The 21,565-nt window shown below is 28.6% G+C and overlaps 1 protein-coding gene across 4 annotated transcripts in view; it reads left to right on the top strand.

The window, feature by feature from the left end:
- Positions 1 to 886: 886 nt before the first annotated feature.
- Positions 887 to 21,565, top strand: part of sev (receptor protein-tyrosine kinase sevenless) — a 54,992-nt gene continuing 34,313 nt past the window's right edge. For all 4 annotated transcript variants that reach the window (XM_076394224.1, XM_076394226.1, XM_076394225.1 and 1 more), the window contains exons 1-2: positions 887 to 1,206; positions 6,318 to 6,377. In XM_076394224.1, the coding sequence (XP_076250339.1) occupies positions 1,087 to 1,206; positions 6,318 to 6,377 (180 nt within the window). In that variant the 5' untranslated portion in view covers positions 887 to 1,086. The remainder of the gene's footprint in view (positions 1,207 to 6,317; positions 6,378 to 21,565) is intronic.

Raw genomic sequence — 21,565 nt, 5'->3', positions numbered from 1 at the left:
TTCCATCGGTCTACAACAAGCTTTATTTTATATATATTTATAATATAAGTTATTTCTTTAAAGTCACTATAACTTTTAAACTAAAAAACAGATGATTACTAAAATTTTCACATGTGTACTTTGAAGGTTAGGACTTCTAAATTAAGTTCGGGAGATCAGAATATGGACATCATCTATATGTTAGGTCTCGGGCTAATTGATAAAGCGTTAAATGAAAATTATGCGTCGATTAAAAGACATAGAAAAGAACACGTGAATTTTGTCCTGGTTTACTTTATAAACCTTAGTAATTGGTAGGAAATTTCAAAACCAAACCACAACAAAACAAACCAGTAGCTAGAGGTTATGCAAAATAGGAGCTAATCCAAGTACGTCCAAATACGTTTAAGCGAAAGACTTTCAGACCTAATGAGACCTATTGAGAATTTTATTATCATTTGGAAAATAATAAAATATTAAAATAAAATCTTAAATTCAAGTCTAATGGATCTGGCAATTTTTAAAAATTAAACAAATGAATTGTTATATTCTATGCTGGTCTAAAAAAATACAATATTACTTGAACAGTAACGACTGCCAGAAGCAACTAACAGACTTATCTTAATTGTCACCCCATTTAAATAAGTAAGAAACGGTCCCGAATTACCGGAAACGAGCAAATGAAGAATTTAAAGGGGATTTAAAAAGGAGAGTGTATCGTCGACCCTCAACAGGTTTAATTGCCTAAACAACGGAAATTGTTAGGCTTTGTTTGACATTGTAATTATTTTTTCCATTTCGTACACTTGTCACTAAGTACCAAGTTAAATGACGGTGGGGTACTTGCGGACAGTGGAGTGGGAGAAGCGGAACGACCGTAATTAAAGCTTCTGTAGCCGCTGTCCCCCCACCACAACAGTTGTTAGTGCTCTCGTTAATCCTACGGCTGAGTATTATTGCATCGATCTAGTAGGCGCGCGGCTCTATTGTTTTTTTGCGTCATAGTTGAACGTGATAATTTAAATCGAATTTAGTTTTTTTTACCTCTTTTATCAATGTGTAAAATGCCTTCAGATTAACCCAATCGTGAACGAAAGAATTAATAGAATGAATGGTTTTGTGATTACTGTGTTGATTTATCTTGTGTCACAAGTTCTAGGAACAATTGACTACGAAGATGTGGAAAGGATCGCCGAAATGCATTGTATTCAACACTGTCCCACAAAGGTAATTGCTAAATTATTGCTAATTTGTGTGTAACACATATGTATTTAATATATTTATAAATATATAATTTCATAAACGCCAATATTAAATGTAAATAAATTACTTAATGAATTAATTATAATAAAAGATTAAACTTGATGGGTTATATTTCCCATCTAATCGAACTGTAGGAGATTTGCCTCTTGGCGCCACAATATATGCGTTCAACGTTTAACGATAGCTGGACGTATTATTATTTTTAAAGCGTGAAACATTATTAATAATTTGTCGTCATCCTTCACTACTCTGATAATGGATCGTTGAATCTATAGACATTATAATATTAAGATTTCTTCTTTTTAAGTTGTAATGTGGTTGTTTATTTTAAAATGATAACACACGCATATAATTTCAATTCTTGCTTCAATAACGTAGTAATATAAGTTTAATTATTATAAAAATATATAATGACTACAAAATCAAGCATACAAGACTCTTAAATATATAGAAAACCAATTAAATATACATATATTAATATACATGTAATACATTAATATATATATATATATATATATATATATATATATATATATATATATATTTATATGGAATAATAAAAAGCAACAGTAGCAATGTGCATCATCTTCAAATACGTCAAAGGTTTGCTCGTAATATCTGTTCACTGTTCTTGTCAATTTATATAGCACAGTCTCCGGATATTTAAGTTTAAAACGTACCTGTATATAATTTAATCACTATATAACTAGCACAAATATTGTGGCATGATGAAAGGGTAACTAAAATGTTCTTAAATATTTATTTTAAAGAAGGCATTAGCTATTATAAATAAAACAATAGTATTACAATATCACAACCACTAAAGAATACATTTGCAGTTTCCAAGTACTAAATACCAATAAATCATATAAGGAGTTTTACAATTTTTTTAAGCTTTTTAAAATCCTACCTAAAAGTGTAATTTTAGTTTCCAATAATATATCAATAAAAGTTAATAATTCTTTTAGCCTCTATGACCCCAAATCTAATTAAGCCACATTCAATATATATATATATATATATATATATATATATATATATATATATATATATATATATATAGACTGATAAAGTAAAAATGTATATATAATATAAAAGCGTTAAGTTAATTATTTAAGATATATATTACACATTTAAATTCATGAGACAAGGTCAGTTAATGAAATAATTTTCATGCTATAATGCAATTATATTACATGTAAGTAATAACCAAAATCAAGTATTTATTAAGAAGGTTTTTGATTTTCAATATATTCATAAAACAAATAAAATAATTTTTAGTGCATTTCAAGATACTTTTTCCTACTCTATTTTCCTCATAATATAATAAAATTGTATAAACAAAATATTAAGTAAGATTTATAAATTCATTATTATTTTATTAATATTATAAACCCATTTTATAACATTTATCAATAACAAGGGATATTATTAACATAAAATCCAGCAACGAAAGAGTTGAACTATCTGAAAATGATTTATATTGTTTTATTAACATCACTAGCTTTAAGATCAATGACTTTTTTGAAACCCCGCATTTTACGTTATACTTTTTAGACGGCCCTGTATATATAAGGTTAAATATGCTTAATATCTACTAAGTCCATGAAATAGCTCACATTTTTGTGAGAAGATAAATGATCACACATAAAGCTGTTTATATGTCTCTGTTTAAAATAAAACGACCTGATAATGGAAAAGGTCATAAACGATACGGATACGGAGGAAGGTAATTAATTTGTAATCAGTTTCTTGTGTTATGATGTTTTATTTGTTATGCGCCGTTCAAATCTTTGGGTACACACTGAGTTCGAGTAGCAACACTTAACTCGTCAAGGAATGTAAACATTTTTATTTCAATTTGTTGATATTTTTATAGCAATATCTTTAATTGTAATTTGTTACGAATAATTAACATTTACAGTATGATATGGTCATATTTTCTTTTTCGTTTTGTCGTTGCTATTTCGCTATTTTAGTCTCAAGTAGGCTGATAAAGGAAATACGCTTTTAACTTAACTGGAAAAACTAATTTTTATTGAAATGCTGCTATAGCTACTGGCAGCGCAAAAAAGCACTTTTATTGATCACTGGTGTTTTCTAGTTATATTTTGAACATTATTTGATCAGAGTGATTATCTCAATCTGAGTTTTTTAATCAGCGTGTACCTAGAGAAGTAACCCTGAAAAGTTAATAATTAAATAACGGAATATATCTCCAATATTAAAATAATTTATCATCAAATTCCGCTTTCCTTCTCATGTTTCAACACTTTTTATTTTTCAGTTACTTTGTTGAATCAATTAATTTTAAAGAAGCAACGCTTTTATGTCTTATTTTATAATTATTTTAGAATACAACCATTATAAAGCTTACACATAAGTTTCTATACATTCTTCTATCATTTTAAAGTAAAAATGATCAAACAATTTGCTATAATACGTACGCTAGAAGCGTACTCTCTTGTTTTAATTTGTATAAAACTGAAGGCATATGGAAAACCTGCTCCGTCAATAAGAGCATGTGGGCACTAGTTATAGACATAGAAAATTTCAAATACATTTATTTCATCAAAAATTTATCTAAAACTTTAAAATTATAAGGGATTTTGAAGCGTCCGAAGGCCAGTAATATGATACAAAAACAAAGAAAATGTATTATGTATACCAAGTAATATCATACAGCATTTCTTCGGGACCATATCAGAAGAGCTTGGTGTCCAATCATGATGAGCAACGAATAGTGGAGGAAAGAGTGGAATCACACATTATTAATAATTATTTCGGTTATAATCTTTTGTTACCAGATTATACTTAAACTGCTAAAAATTAAAAATGTTAAAATCAAAATCAAATATATTCTTTAATTTCAGACAATTGAAGTAATTAAAGTGAAAATACATTAAAAATATGTCGTAATGTAGGAATCTTATATACGCTCAGTCTGGCCCTTAATAAATTCAATTAGAAACCAGACCAAGTATAGACTGATTAAATAAGTGTAAATTATAAGTAACATGATGATGAGACACATCTGCCCTACAAGACGAAGGATATAATTGCTCTTTTTAATATAATTGCTAATTTTTAATAATAGAGCAACTTAATAATGCAGTTTAATAGATAGTTTGATACATAGTTATATACAGTTTTTTTACAAAAATTCTATTTAAATTTTCAAAACATATTACAACTACCTATCAACGCTAAAAATCATTATTATTTACTGTAATGCATATAATGATTTGAAGAGATAAAAATAAGTTTAGTATCTATATATATATATATATATATATATATATATATATATATATATATATATATATATATATATATATATATATATATATATATATATATATATATATATATATTATATATATATATATATATATATATATATATATATATATATATATTTATATATATATATATATATATATATATATATTTATATATATATATATATATATATATATATATATATATTATTTCTACAAACAATTAAAAATAGATTTATTATAACTATTAATTATGATATCTAAAAGGTTCTGGTAATGATATTTATTACATTGTCATTAGTCGTTTTCGACTAACTTCTCTTAATTTCCTAAATGAAAATTGATAACTAAAAGTCTCGATATAAGTAATCAATCTTGTATCTGAGTATACCTATAATATTTCTCAAGACTATATTTCGAAAAAAGTGTATTGTATCTATATAGTGATTATATCTATCTATATCATGATTTTATCTACGTAATGATTACTTCTCGCGGAACGTACCCATAACTGAATTCCGTATGTTCATATAGGTTTCAATAGTTAATTGATAATAGAAAGTTTTTATGTACTGATAATCGTTATTTTGTTCAATTTTACCAATACATTTTCATATATTTGAACCACAGTTCTTTCCTTTTCTTTTGTACATATTCCTTTCAGAGAAGTTTTGCATCATGTTTTATTCTGAGATACTTGTGGCGATACTAGCAATACTAGTGTTGTTGCTAACATAAATGGAAGGATAATATTATTTATTGTTATTGGCGCTTGTGCGGTCTGATTATACAGATTACGTGAACTCTGCTGTAATTTTCGTGTGGCTTCTGCGCTATCATCTCCAGAGTAGAGTAAGCTTCTTCTTGTTGGACTCTTCTGAACATTCTAGCTGTAATGTAAGATTTTAATAGTTCAGTGTATTGCTTCAATAACATTTTCTATAATTTATGAACAAGGCCTTCATACCAGCGAAGGCTTGTGATATGTCTAAAATTATAGCTGAACATTGCTTTTTAACTTCATAAGCTTTTTCACGTACATCTGTTATTATGTGCACCTGATCAATTGTTGAATATTTGTTAATAAACCCAAACCAATGTATTAGAGTTTTTCTCTTTATAATAGATTTAATTCTTTTCAACAGGAGCTTTCAAATACCTTAAATTGGGCCTATAAGCTTTTATTTCATTTAGTGATTTTCCAAGTTTTGGCAACATGATAATTTCAATAATTTCCAAACATGGGATATATTTTATTTAAAATATTACATCGATTAAGTTGATGAGTTTTAAAATTTCCCTTTCTTGGTAGTTTTTGTCCTGTTAATACATCATAGCCAGGTGATTACTTTGGAATAATATCAACTTTGATAGCCTTAGTTACTTTTTTAGGCGTGACTAATTGTCTACTAAACTAAAACCTAAAAACCTAAAAATAAAATTTTGAACAACGTTTGTAAGTTTTGCACCTCTATAATAACGCCCAACATGACAAAATTATATTTATAACACCAAACATTATAAAATATATAATTTTAAAACTTAAAACGATGTAATTTTAGTTAACTACATTTTAAAAACAAAATTCGAATATTCACCAGAATTTTTTAGACAATATTTACTATGTGGTGCAAGAATAAAACGGAAATAGCAGGTTGGTTATTGGGCTGTAAAACCTTAACCTGAACGACAGTGGTGTATCATCAATAGTTTAATGCTCAGATTTTGTACAAAGTCACGACTCACGTTCTCTGTGTTTTCTTTTTTCTACTAATATTCTGGTTTTTTTTTCAGAGTTCGACAGATGTAGGTCATTACGACTATACCTGCAACTACGATTGTCATGTGGAACAGGTATGTTATTTATTTACAAGGTCCATTCGTATTTTCATTGATATAATAAATCCTGAACTATAGTCTTTTTAAAATGTATTTGTACATGCGTCATCGAAATTTGTGACGTCAAAACGTCGCAATGTTGCATCAGCTCTGAGTTTTAGTACATCTTGACTTTAATATACAACAAAATTCTAGTCTAAATAAATTAATTGATCATCTAATGCATATATTATCGAAGTTGCTTTATAATATTTACACTGAACTCTTTTCAACACCACCCATGAGGTAGAGTTCTAAGCGCGTTTTTTTTATGTAATGGTAGCTCCCTATCTAATCTAAAGATCTAATCCACCTAATTAACAATTATATATCAAAGTAAAGTAATTTACTTTCATTCGAGAGCATTTTTACCTTTTTACGCTTAGTTCTTGTTTCCTTTGATGGTGTGTTTGTTAGTCAAGTCATCTTGACATCGCTGCATTTATTTCTTCCGTTCTATATTTGTACACCATTCTTGATAAAATTAATCACTGAATTCTGCCTAATGCATTTACTATATCTACAAAACAGTTAGTATTCATTCTCCCTCATACATTCTAACCTAATGCTCATGTTTCATTCTGAGCAATTACAAACATATATGTGCAGCTAAATCTTTCACGCTCTAGATACCATTTTCTACAGTTATATTCTATTAATTATGTGCATACATTTAATTGTCTCATCACTCTGTCTCCGAAATTTCCGACATTATCACATATCCTGAAAATTTCCTTTAGTCACTTTCCGAGTCACTGTCCAATTCAATCACTAAACTTTTAAATTGCAATCTGTCTAAAACACATTCACGATTCCACCATTTATCAATTACTTCATCTGTATATGTCTTATCGAGTTCATACAAAGTAAACAGAAGGTTTTATGGTCGACTATGCTTCGTTCCGCATATCCTAACAGTTCTTGATAGAATATCCTTCTCAACCATCATGTCTATTATAATAAGTCGTTGCTACCTCCCATATCAACTCGATTGGATTCAATATACAGTGCTATGAGGAAATCGTAATACTATGTGGCCATATTGTTCAGCCATCTAATCTACTGTATATCTTTTTTCGAGCTTATTTCTAAAAAAAGTAAATTGCAAAAAACGCAATGAAACATTTCATTTATATTTACCTAATAACAACTTGAAATAGTTCATTATTTAACATGGTATCTTCAAAACTTATATACTTTACGCTATTGCTTAATTGCAGCCTTTGTCCATACGACCAGTGTACTAAGATATGGTGAATTGTCCATAATAATAACTGATGGTTACTCCAAGTTCCTTAAAAGTTGATTTTTAACTACTGCAAAAACAAGTTATGGTTCATTTCTCCATGGCAGTCGCCCTTGGACTTCTAACACTAATGGACGCTTGGACGCTAATTCCGCACCAAGAATAAAAACATTTCATTTATATTCCTGTTTCTAGCAAGAAGTACTTTAACTTCTGTTAGTAAAAACAAAGTAAAACTTCTGACTAATAAAACCTAATCGATAGTTATTCCCACGTTTACCTTTCTCCATCAACTTTTGCTGCCTTTATGCCATATTTATTATTATCTTACCATGAGTGACCCATTGTACCACTCTGAAATATCCACGTCTCATTTAAATATACAAATTGATATAATAATTCTTCTTTCATTTTGTTATGTTTTTAAAAATTGTAGTATTTTAAAAGCAATATCTGCAAGTTCCATTAAACCCATTCGTGGGTTAACTTTACACCATTTAAATCCTAACAGCAATAATCCAACAGTGTATGAAAAGATGTTCAACATCTCTCAAATAGCTGCATATTTTTCCGCTTTTTATGGATACTCTCAAGACTAACAATTTTCTCTGAAATAATTGTATTAAACTATGTTTCGCTTAGAAAAACTACTTACTTTTTTTATACATTTCGTATATTTGAACTCTGATAAAGCTAACATCAAGCTGATCTTAATTCATCACCCGTTTCGCATAAAAACGGTTTATTTTTGGAGAATTTAAGGTTATATTGTTTTTAGGTACGAATATTCAGTGCAGCTGCAATACGCTAAAAATTATTTTCATTAAAAATCGCGTCGATTTGAAATTCTTTAAAACGACGTCTGCCAATTTATAACGCTATAATAATATATATAATATTTTGAATAATTTTGTGTACGTTTGACAGCCGGACAACTTTGATAGGCTAGTTCGGTTTCACGTTTGAACTTATCAAACAGCATTATATATCTTTTTAAGTAGAATAAAATGATTAGAAGAATAATATTGTCTGGTTCTAAAACTATTTACAAATTGCGGTAGGCAATAACTTAAACATCTTGATGACACATATACAAAAGAACTTTGAATAGACTCTATTTGACTGTAACCAAATAACCGAATAAATGGATTTTTTTAAATTTATATGCGTTATTTTATAGGCAATAGCGTAGGCAATTCTATAGTGTAGAGTGTACTGTTTTATTTCAAATGTTAACAAATGTGACGAAATATTCGTAGTGTTACGTGTATAGAACATATAATATTACAAACAAAGAAATAGCAATCAAATGGAAAGCTATTTTAGAAACAAAGATGTTTTAAGAACTTTTCTGGTTAATTATTATTTGGTTAAATTATGCACCAATAAAATTACTACAAATGCATAAAAAATTAACGTGACTAAAAACAAACATAAAAGGTACAAAACTATGTGAATGAGAGCCATAAATTAATGAGAACGTCATTTAAATGGGAATAGAGTACTAAAAGCGATGTGAATCAGCCGCACCCCACTGTTTGGCATTAATAATTTTTATACGGCTTCAGCTCAGTGCACATACTTACCGTATTTTTGACCACACACCGAAGATCCGTTTCCGTTTTTAATCAATGCAGTTCAGATTGCCATAATTCAACTAAACCAAATACGCTGATAAAATAGCTTTATTTAATTATAATTACATTACATTGACGTTAAACATCCTGACTTTTAAACTATATAATTCGAAATAGAAATAGTTCAAGATATGTTCTATTAATAATAGAGTTTTTATTAATTTAAGCTCATAACTTTTGCAATTAACTAAAACATATTTATGAGCTCATGATCAATCAATTCTTCAACTAATGATCATTAAATCGAATAAATATTCTTATTACTGTTTTTAAACTATATTTTAAAGCTAAATAACATGTTTTTTATAACAAAAAATTAAGTACATGTTCATATTCGGCATTATTGTTTGTTGGTACATTTTATAGTATCTTTTTACCATCTACAGCTTCTTAAGTTGATGCTTATTTAGATCATATTAGAAAATATCCAGTTTTACACAACTAGAATGATTTAAAAATAATTGAAAAAATCGTTATTGAGAGATATATGTTTTTAGTTTCTTCAGTTATTAATATGATATTATATGTCAAAATATTTAATTGTTTCCATTTATTGGTGCATCAGTTAGGAAGGCATAAATATAAAAATACTGATTTTTATTTAGAGTATAGATTTTCATTTGTTTTTCGCAACAGTAGCTTCTTCAAATACATTTCAAATTTCGCATGCCTACTACGAATCGATTTTAAAATGTATCGGCCTATCTAATTATATAATTAAATTATAATATGTATTTATATAATTTCCGAATTGGAATAAATAACAATGTATTTTCCTTATTTAAATGTCTGCAACGATAATAGTATGCACTAAGATATCTTTAAAAAGATTTTAAAAGTACGTTATAATATACCGGAAACAAATGTCTTAAAAATAATGAAGGGCAAATGTCGTTACCGTCTCTGTGTGCTACGAAGAAGGTGGCGGTAGTAAAAGGGAACCGATGCAGAAAAATAACTTCCCTTTAAAGAATGACCTTTAATTTTATGCTTTAAATTTATTTCTCACGATAATAATCAGACGCAATAACCAGTCTTACACAACTAACTATTTATGATCCATGTTACCTTTAAACAAAGTAAGAACAGATTAATGTAAAATAAGTTATCTAAAAATTTCAATGATCTTCTTTTGCTAACATAAAAATAAACATTAAAAAATAACAATAATAAACATTAATAAATAACCAAATGATAATAAACAAATCAATATCACATCACTTAACTGAAGTAAATAATAAAATATTTTTAGCAAAATAATTTAACCGACTTCAAAAAATAATAAAGAACTCACTAAGAGTAAAAAATAATCAAACTTAGATTTTTAACAAAAACGTTTAAAAACGTTTTAAAATAAAGTATGTACATCAGAATCGTTATAATAACTAATTAAAAATAAACAAAACCTTATTTAATCTATCTAATACACGTATTTTATATTCTACTATATACACACAATTACTAAACAATTTTTTTTTACTACATTACACAACTCAATTTCGAATAAACAATTTAAGGCACTTTGAATGGAATGATAATTTTTACTTAATCCACCATAAAATTCAAAATTTGACTATATGATTAGTATATATTTTAATCAGATTTTCAGTCTAACAGAAAGTCACTTTTTCAAAAACGATGATATTACTTACCATCATCGTATCGAAATTTTGAAAATACATAATATTTTGAGCTGAACATAATGTCAAAATCCAGTATTATTTTCCGAGCAATACTAGATGAAATCGTTCTCAATCAAGTAACTGTGCAGCTTGCTTACCATACTTAATAACACATATTTGCTTAATAATAACTTAAATAGCTCCAAACTATTCTCAAATGATTGAATAAGACGAGAGGTCAATAATATCTAATTATGATGCGTGAACATAAAAGAGATGAGCCATTTTTATATTATTGCTTAATCTGTTTTAATAGAGGATGGCTGCAAGTAACGACCATTTGGACACACGCTTTAACACCCACACGGTAATAGGTCTTTATTGAAAGTAGTTTTCGCCAACGGTAAGGAGCTTAAAAAATATTACTTAAAACTCTATTATTTCTCTGACATTTTATTAGTTAATATGTAATTTGAAATGATTATCAGAATGATATTAGATAGAATATTATTTTTATTAATTCTGATACGTACATTAATTCTGATAGATTCATAATATATGTAGTCACACGAACCATAAAGAAATATTAATATTTAAGTTCGATTTTACATCATTAGCTATAGCTTGCAAATTGTTTTCGTAGATTCAATTTAACTTTTCTTATGTATAAATATTGACTCGTATATGTAGCAAAATAAACGATTGATCCCTATTTTGAGAACAAAACTATTTTTATGAACCAGGTTCATTTTTGGAAGTATAGCTATGTTAACAAAAATACGTAATATCGCAAACCTACGAGAATTTCACCAGGCGACAATGCATGCCGAAAGAACTCTCCGGTCCGGCTTTTAGGCCGTATTGCCACCATATTGCCAAATTGCCAATAAAGAGCAATCGAATTGATCCTCAAAGTCAATCAAAAACACTGAAATATTTCCCGCAAATATTTATTTAATGAAGATGAAAAATAGCAGAAATGTGTTATCACGAATTGACATAATTACGTTTGCAAAATTTGTAAAAATCTAAACAAAAACCACAAAATAATGCTGCCCCACTTTATTCACTGTACCTTGATTATAAATGAATCGTAACCTAATTGAGCAAACATATTTTATACAAGAAAATGCATGTACGTGATGTGTAATTTAAAATAATATTATAATTATTGGTAATAGTAGCTACCTATAAACAACACACTGCAGTAATAATGATACAAATATTAATATACACAAATGTTCATAATATGATTTCATCAGATTTATAAACTATATTTCGTAATTATTTGTACGTTAGGTCAATCTGAATACGTATGTTTATTACAACAAATTCTAAGAAAAGAAATATTTCATTCATTTTTCATTATTATAATAAATTAGTTAGTTTAGTTTAATTTAGTTAACCATTTTATTGTGGGGAATTTAATAATTTTTATTAATACCATATTTCTACAGTATGTCACAAAAATTAAGGACATTAAATACAAATTAAGAAATATGTTTTATTAATGTAATTTTAGGTTCTCTGTCAATCAAATCTGCAACACTAATTCTGCAGAGATCTATCTATGTATTTTGTACACTACCTAATATAAACATTACAAATCTATACTGTTTATAAAGTTTTATTGCAAGAAGCATTTATTTTTTATTAAGCATTGTTAACTAACCCGTTTTAAGACTACAAACACTAATAAATAAAATATTTCCATTTAAAATTTTATCAGACAATAAAATAATGGCTATGTTAGAGATTTGTTTTGTAATATCATAAAATATGCTATTATATATTAATCGTAAATTATGTAATTGTTTACTGCTGTTTTATAATGAAAATTTCAATGACCTTGTTTTGTTTAAAACACACTACAAAATTAAAATATACACTTCAAAAGTTAGAAAATAATTTTATCAATTTATTATATTATTAGTTAATAAAATCTGATAATACTAAAATAGCACAAGTATTAGAAATGTTAATATATTTATATCTAAATTTTTCTAAATATCGTTGTTTCTGTAAATGAAAACATGTATTTATTCTGTAAGTATTATTTATCATATAACATATTATGACATCTTATTCCACTCAAAGTAAATTTCAGTGCTAACAGGTCAATTGAAAAGTCCCCGGCCTACCATAGTAAAACACATTTTTTTTGCAAAATTAGTTTTTTTATTCAACATAATTCCCTTCAAGGGTGATACACTGATTATAGAGACCCTCCAACTTTTCGATACCATTTTTGTAGTACGATTTGTCCTTTGCTTCAAAATAGGCCTCAGTTTCGCCGATCACCTCTTCATTAGACGAAAATTTCTTGATCTGGAAAATGCAGTGGAAGAGGAAGCAAATCGAAGCTCAATCCATGGATTTTTTCCATCGTTTTCACTGACTTGTGATACGGTGCATAGTCTTGGTGAAGCAGCACTATTTTTTTCTTCAAATGCGGCCGTTTTACGACGAATTCATCCTTCAAATGGTCAAATAACGCTATGTAATAGTCGCTGTTAATTTTCCATCCTTTTTCAAGGTAGTCAATGAAAATCATTCCATGCACATCCCAAAATACAGATGCCATAACCTTGCCAGCCGATCGTTGCCTTTTCCCATGCTTTGGAGCAGGTTCATCGTGTGCAGTCCACTCGGGTGACTGTCAGAGTTGGTTGGACTTCGGAGTGAAATGATGGAGCCATATTTCATCTATTGTCACATATCGACGCAAAAACTCGAGTTTATTACGCTTGATCATCTTCAAACACTGCTCCGAATCATCAACTCTTCGTTGTTTTTGGTCAAAAGTGAGCTCGCGCGGCATCCACTTTGCACAGAGCTTTCTCATACCCAAATATCCGTGAATTATATGATGTAAAAAAAATTTACTTTTACAACAATTTACTACAACTATATTTTAAGATTAATATTTAAATATATGTGTCAATATTATATAATAATATCAATAACTGTTACTACACATATTCGAAAATATATAATATATGTAAATATTTCGAACCATGGTATCAAGAAATTAATATATTCTAATGTTGCATAATGTTGATGTTTTTTCTTCCACTGAAATATCCTATAACATCGCTATATATAATAATATAATAATCTATAAATTGTAAAAAGGCAATGTATAATAAAACACAATAAGCAACCAGTGACGAATATATAGCTAAGAAAATTATACTTGAATTGGTAAATTAGAAGGCAAATGGAAGGCCAAAAGAAATGTTTAACTAGATATAGAGACGAAATCTCCCTACTTGTTATTTTGAAGGAAAAATTTATAATTTATTAATTTTACTGCCGATTTTAAATATAATAATGAGACTTGAGAGTTGAGACATTAACATTACTTTTTTTTATTAACAATACTTATTTTCCTGTAAACACATTCACAAAAACAAATATGATCGGAAAGACAGAGCATTCTAACAGGTTTAGTTTTTATTAATTTTTGACCTTATATACTCGAACTTTTTTGGCTCGGTATTTACATAAATTAATTATATCATATGCAACAAAAACCTATTATAAGTTTTTACTTACAAGTACTTTTAAGAACAGTTTTTGATTACATGAAAATAAATATAGAAAATATAATAGTTTGTCCAGATTCTCTCGCTGATTGATATAATTCACTTTCGATGTCAGCTATTTTTAATGCATTGTCATTATATACAATACAGATAACAACCATAAATATCAATTCTGTTGATTATCAATCAATTAAGTGACAACTATTCGCTTTTCAATGTAATCAAACCATTTAATAATTAAAGCTGAATAAATAATGAGATAGAAAATGAAAAAAAAAAACTCAAATCAGGCTTGTGTCAAAACAGTAAACCAAATATTACAGAATAAATGGTAATATGACAGAAGAAAAATATATGTATTAACCATGAATAGTCGTTTTAAAGTCAACGAAACATTAATTTATGCAAGAACCGAAGCTACTTATTCGGTTATGTTGCATAAATATTGATAACTTATATATGTTAAAATATAGAGGAATATTTAAGAAACAAGAATATTCGTTATCACCGAAGTGTTACAAATTTTTACATTGTTATCCATATTTTTCATGATTACTATGTAGCCTCAATTAACAACCCACTTACAATGGCCAAATACTAACAATATTTTGTTTATTTTAATCAAATTTTAAGAAAAATCCATCTCGGACTCAACTTGGACATGATCCGAAAACATCCGGTCTTACCCAGTCTTTTTACTGTCGTAACTGAGATGATTTTCCTTGTCGAATTTTTGACTATTGCCTAATGAAAGATCACAAAATATTTTTAACAAATGTTCAAATAATTGAACCGATTTCAAAAAATAAATAAATGAACTCACTAAAAATTTAAAAATAATCAAACTTAGATTTTTAACACAGAAAAAAAAACGTTTTAAAATAAAATGTTCATAATAATCGTTGTAATAATTAAATAAAAATAGATAAAAAACTTATTTAACCTATCTACTGCACGTATTTTCTATTCTGCTATATACACACAATTTAGCTTAATACCTAGCAACAAATAAAATGTTTTGTTCCTAATTTAATTTTGTCTATATGTCACAAAATATTTTTTTTGTATTGTTTAGGCTATAAACTCAATAATATAACTCAATAAACTACTCAGTTATCTTATTAAGTATTACAATGGACAGCCCAAGTAAAAGTACAGGCCGTATGAGGAAAAATATGAATAAAGAAACAATGACTGAAAGTAAGAAATGTTTCAGGTTCTGGGGTCCGCGACCTAGTCTAGATGATTTAACAAATGTTCCAATCAAACCAAAACAAAAAAAGTTGCTACTCTATTGGGAATCGAATGTACGACCTTCGCATGTGAGCTCAACTTTCTAACTATTACACCATAGAAACAGTAGCCTTCAATGTTTCTACAATATATCATATGATATGGTTAGTGCATAAAAAGCAAACAAAGGCTTTTACACTGAATTACTTCCTAATTTTTCGTCACATCAGTTCAGCAATAATATTATAAACCAATATCTGAATATTTTAGATAAAAAAAAGTGAAAACATTGTACATGCCTTTGAAATTTGAGGTTGTCCGTCGTCACGCCAACCAAGCCGGCCATAGCAATATTTGTTTAACGATTGCTTTTGCTACATAATATATGTGTATGTACACTCAGTGACATCTCATTGTTAGCAACTAAAAACATATCTTTTGAACTAAACATTTTAACAGGTACTCTTTAAGATTTTGTTGTCATTTTCAATAAACACTTGAGCATTCAAAGAACGGATCTGGTTAGAAATAATTAAGTTACCGGCACCAGTTTAATAAGTTAAAAGAGTTTTAATTTATTCTGCGAATCAAGCTGCATAAGATATTTTATTTTAAGTTCATTATTTATTAAATTACCTGCATTGACAGTTTTTCTTGTTTTATTTATCAGAATATATAAATCTTAGTAAAAGGTTGTAAAAATTGGGATCAAACTCTTGATGTTATTTCATACGCTTAAAATACATAAAACATAATATGTAATTATATTTTTGACACTTTTTTAACTTGAAGAATTATCAGATATTGAATTGTATATTAATTAAATACAAACATCACATCAGTTTATATTTTTATAATGCATTTTCTTATATTAGTCAGTTTTTTAAAGTTCAATACATATCGTATATAAAATGTCTACATAAGGTCAATCATGTTTTCAGATTTATTTAAGTAGTTCTTGCTCATAATCGAAAACCGATAATTTAAATGAACGGACGACTAAAAGTACCAAATTGAATTTATTTTGGGATATAAACAAACGATTTTGTTATTTATTCAATTGCACCAATAGTAAATCCTTTCAATAACAAATATTACATTATAAATAACGATTATTAATCAAAATGTATACCATAAAAACATCCGAACAGACAGTGATAATAAATCAGTCGGCAGACGTTACTTGTCCCTCTCTGATTTTAGAACTTGTTTAACGGTGATTAAATGGGTATGTTGACGTTTAAGGGTCGATTTTCAAAAGACATGCCTAATTGAATAGGTCTGTCTACATTACCTCCGACTTCTGGTTTTTGTTAATCCATTGGTTTTGGTAAATAAAAGGCGAAAGTGTTTATTTTAAAGGAATAAGTAGTTTATTTATTTAAAACATGTTTATGTTCATTATTATTAGGAAAGACCTTAAAGAACCACACGCAGACATATATACAGAAATATAAATAAATAAGCACACATATATAATATTATGTATCCCTTTTAAGAGCAGCTTTCTATATGTATTTAAAGTAATCAAATTCGCTAGGAGTTGTAATCACTTTGAATGTTATAATTCTGTAATTCTGATTTATAACAGTTTGTAATCACTTTATGGTCTTTAAAATATCTCTAGAAACTAAGGATCTAGACTTTTATATGTTTTTATCCTGTCAGTGAATATAATCGTAATTAATATAGAAAAATAGAGAAAAAGCTCAATAAGGGGCTCTGGAGAAATGCTTTGCTTTGTAGATGGAGTTAAATCAGCCATTCAAGTAATTTGATTGGTCAATTTAAATCTTCATTTTAGGCATCTGTAAGTAAAACATTTTGCTGTGAAGATATTTGATTCTCTTTTTGATTAAGTTTGACACGTGATAGCTCTGACGTCACGTTTAATTGACCAATAAAATTTAAATTAAAAAGAAATATAACTTCTAAAATAAATTTATTAAATAAAATTCAATGAATGAAATAAAAATAATCTGAAAAACTGCAAATTATCTATAAAATATAAATATAGTATAAAAATATATATATCTATAAAATTTAAATATTATCATAAACAAAGAACTCTGTGCCATCAATTTAATAGGATCTATTTCTCTGTAAAAATTCTGATTACCTGTTTTATCCAAAAGTGTAAGGTGCATATCAGAATATAGAAGATCATTAAATAGTGTACAAGTAAACGGTTTTAAATTTACATTTTTTTAAAGATGATAAAATATGTTATATTATCAACGTGTTAATATGGTGAGACAAAATAAAAAAGGTAGCTCAAAGAAGTACTAACAATATAATAAAACAATTTTCTGGGGCATATGATATTGCCTTTCGTTTGTTCATGTAGGAACCTCTGCAATTGAAGGTATAAAGTGAAGTTGCAATTTGTCAACTCTTACTACTACATCCCCCGTTAGTATGAAATTAATCCTCTTCACAATTTTCTAAAGTCAAATGAGATGAAAAAAATTAAGTTATGAACGTTTTGAATGATTTGTCAAATATATTAGCCGAAGGATATATATATTTTTCAATCTATGAGCCCTAATAAGCTCAAAAAAATTCCAAATTATCTTGATTAAGTAGCCTTAAGCCAACATATTTATTCGGATAATTACACTTTTTTTTTCTTTAATAATATCAACCTCCGCAGAATAAAAGTATTTGGCCATTTGTGTAGCTTATTTGGGAAAGGGATTAATTTCTAAAATCAAAAAATAAATATTTGATATTTTATATGATTATTAATATAAATAAATGTTACCTCAAGTTACAACAATAAAACATGATGTAACGATTAATAACTTCTTTGATGGTTAATCCAGTGAGTTTGGGATTTATTATTATACATTATCAACCCTTCTTTAAACACAGCCGAATATTTTTTCGGAGTAAAGCGATTCTGCATTTCTTTACTATATGTGCAGCCGGGTACACAACACATTCTAGATCGAGAATTCAGTTTACTTATTGTACTACCGACTTATAAATACTAATGAACTAATAACTTATATAATAATCTCTAAACGTTATAAAAATTTAAATGCATTTCTCCTTAGGTTAGGCATACTGAGAATAGCGCCAGAAAAAAATAAACAATAAAGGCGTTATAGAGACGAACTGAACCTATCGGATCTCGTCGCGGCTCATAGCATAGCGATTAAAACAAATAATAAGTTAAATGTAATGACATCTACGTGTTGAATATCGCGAAATATTTCCCCAAAATTTCCTAAAGTTAAATCTCTATTTCTCTATGGTAATTAGCAATGGCTAACTTTCTTAGAAAACTATCATCTAAGAAAGCAAAAAAGGTATTTAACAAACGTTGATTTTTTAAAGAGCGTAGAGAATTTTATTCCTGATTCTATACTGCGCATTTTGAATATTAACGCATTTTTGCGCATTTTTCTATATTAAATACTGCTTAAACTGTTATTTTGGTGTTCATGTTATTCAGAATAATACACCAAAGGCATCATCAACTGATCTATGGTTTAGGAACACGTAGAAAACAAACAATACAATTTTTATATTATAATTGACGTTCCATATATAAATATGACAAACGTCAAATACATTTTCCCATGGTTAATTTTTTTTCTATAGTCAAAAATAATGTAACTAATATATATCCAATTATTCTTTGTTTATATTCTAGTGGCCCCTTTTTGACAACTAGAGTTGTCTTAGTAGTATTGCATACCATGGGCCCAAAGGCATGGTCGTCTTAAACGTACCGACCGGCAAATGACTAACTTAGAGACTATACCAAAAGACATCCGGTCTTACACAGGCTGGTTACTAGCGTGACTGGGGTGATGTTCTTAGTTATATAACAGGTCAATTGAAAAGTCCACGGTCTACCATAGTAACGCACATTTTTTTGGCAAAATATTTTTTATTCAACATGATTCTCTTCAAGAGCGATTATAGCCAACTTTTCGATACCATTTTTGTAGAACAAATTGTAATTGTCCTTTGCTTCAAAATAGGCCTCAGTTTCGACGATCACCTCTTCATTCGACGAAAATTTATTCCCAGCGAGCATTCTTTTGAGATCTGAGAATAGGAAATAGTCGCTGATGGTCAGATCTGGAGAATAAGGAGGATGAGTAGCAATTCGAAGCCCAATTCATGGATTTTTGCCATCGTTTTCACTGACTTGTGACACGGTGGATTGTCTTGGTGAAAAAGCACTTTCTGTTTCTTCAAATGCGGCCGTTTTTCGAAGACTTAGTCCTTCAAACGGTCTAATAACACTATGTAACAGTCGCCATGTAATAGTCACTGTTGATGGTCCTTCCTTTTTCAAGGTAGTCAATGAAAATGATTCCATGCGCATCCCAAAATACAGACGCCAAAATAAGTCGTCTTTCCAACCAACTGTTGCGTTTTCCCACACTTTGGAGGGTGTTCATCGTATGCAGTCCATTCGGATGACTATCGGAGTGAAATGATATAGCCATGTATCATCCATTGTCACATATCGATGCAAAAACTCGAGTTTATTACGCTTGATCATCTTCAAACACTGCTCCGAATCATCAACTTGTCGTTGTTGTTGGTCAAAAGTGAGCTCGCGCGGCACTCACTTTGCACAGAGCTTTCTCATAACCAAATATTCGTGAATGATATGATGTACACGTTGAGTTGGTATCTTTATAGTGTCTACTATTTCATTCAGTTTCAATTTATGGTCATTCAAAACCATTTTGTTTCAAAAAGCAATATTTTATCAATACGCGAAATTCCTTTTTATCCATTTTTTTCATAATAACAAAAGTTGCTTCAGTCAAAATGCTATGATTCACAAAGTAATGATCCGACAGCTGTCAAATTTATACACGCATCTTTTGAAGGTTAGGGTTAACTAAAAACATATGGATTTAATTCTAGTAGCGCCATCTATGTATCAAGCCGGGGTCTTTTCAGCTGACTTGTTATTGTACTCTGGGCAATCACAAACATAAATGTAGAGCCAATTTTTATAACGTAAAAGTGAAATATATATTAACACTATCTATTAACAGTATTATTAAAAAAACTCTTTGAAAAAATGGTGAATGTGCCATGTTATTAGTTTTCTGTATATACAGTTTAATGATGTCAACTCGCACACAGTGGTGGGAACGAAAGGTCAAAGGCGTCATATCCTTAAATAGGTACCATCAGTTCCTCAATTCGTTTGCTTGTTTCCGTTCCGAAAATTTCTGAATTATAAAAGTCAACCTCGCCATGGCCGGCTATTCGTTCAAAAACTAAATAAAATTCCTAAACATATTGAGGTGGACCAACGTGTTTATTTAACCTAATAATGTCGCTACGAAACTAGACCATAAAATAGTTTAATACCAAAATAAGCTCGATACTTGGCTCCCACGTAAACCAACGTGAAGTGCTTCTAAAATGTAATCTGTATCTACAAAATTAGTATAGCACATATCAATGAAAATATTTTTCATCATATTATACAACTTTTCAGTGTCTGAAAAGAACAATAGTTTGGTTTGGCGATCCAATACTATTATGAAACTATGTGGTACCTTATGCTGCATTGCTCTGAACATGTGGTAATCAGAAGGCGCTTTGTCTGGTGGGTAGAGTAGATGTGACAAAGCCACCTAGACACAAATGAACATACTAAAACACTGTTTCACATGCGCCCATATAAGATACCCTTCTAAATTCTTAATATTATGTGTAGTAGATCCACTTTGCATAACCAGTCACAATACGCCATTAAGTCATTAATAAGTCATTAATAATCATTAATATGCTAAGCTGTTATTTTTTGCCTCGCAATCAATTTAAGTGCAATTTTAAAACGGTTCGAAATGGCATTTTCAGTCAATTCCTGTTGTAGCCACTTTCACTC

The sequence above is a fragment of the Rhynchophorus ferrugineus genome, unplaced genomic scaffold (assembly GCF_030347505.1).
Source record: "Rhynchophorus ferrugineus isolate W39M unplaced genomic scaffold, kcgeb_rfMv2 rfM2, whole genome shotgun sequence".
Taxonomy (NCBI): domain Eukaryota; kingdom Metazoa; phylum Arthropoda; class Insecta; order Coleoptera; family Curculionidae; genus Rhynchophorus; species Rhynchophorus ferrugineus.
The sequence above is the reverse complement of the archived record's forward strand: the minus strand, read 5'-3'. Positions and strand labels throughout refer to the sequence as shown.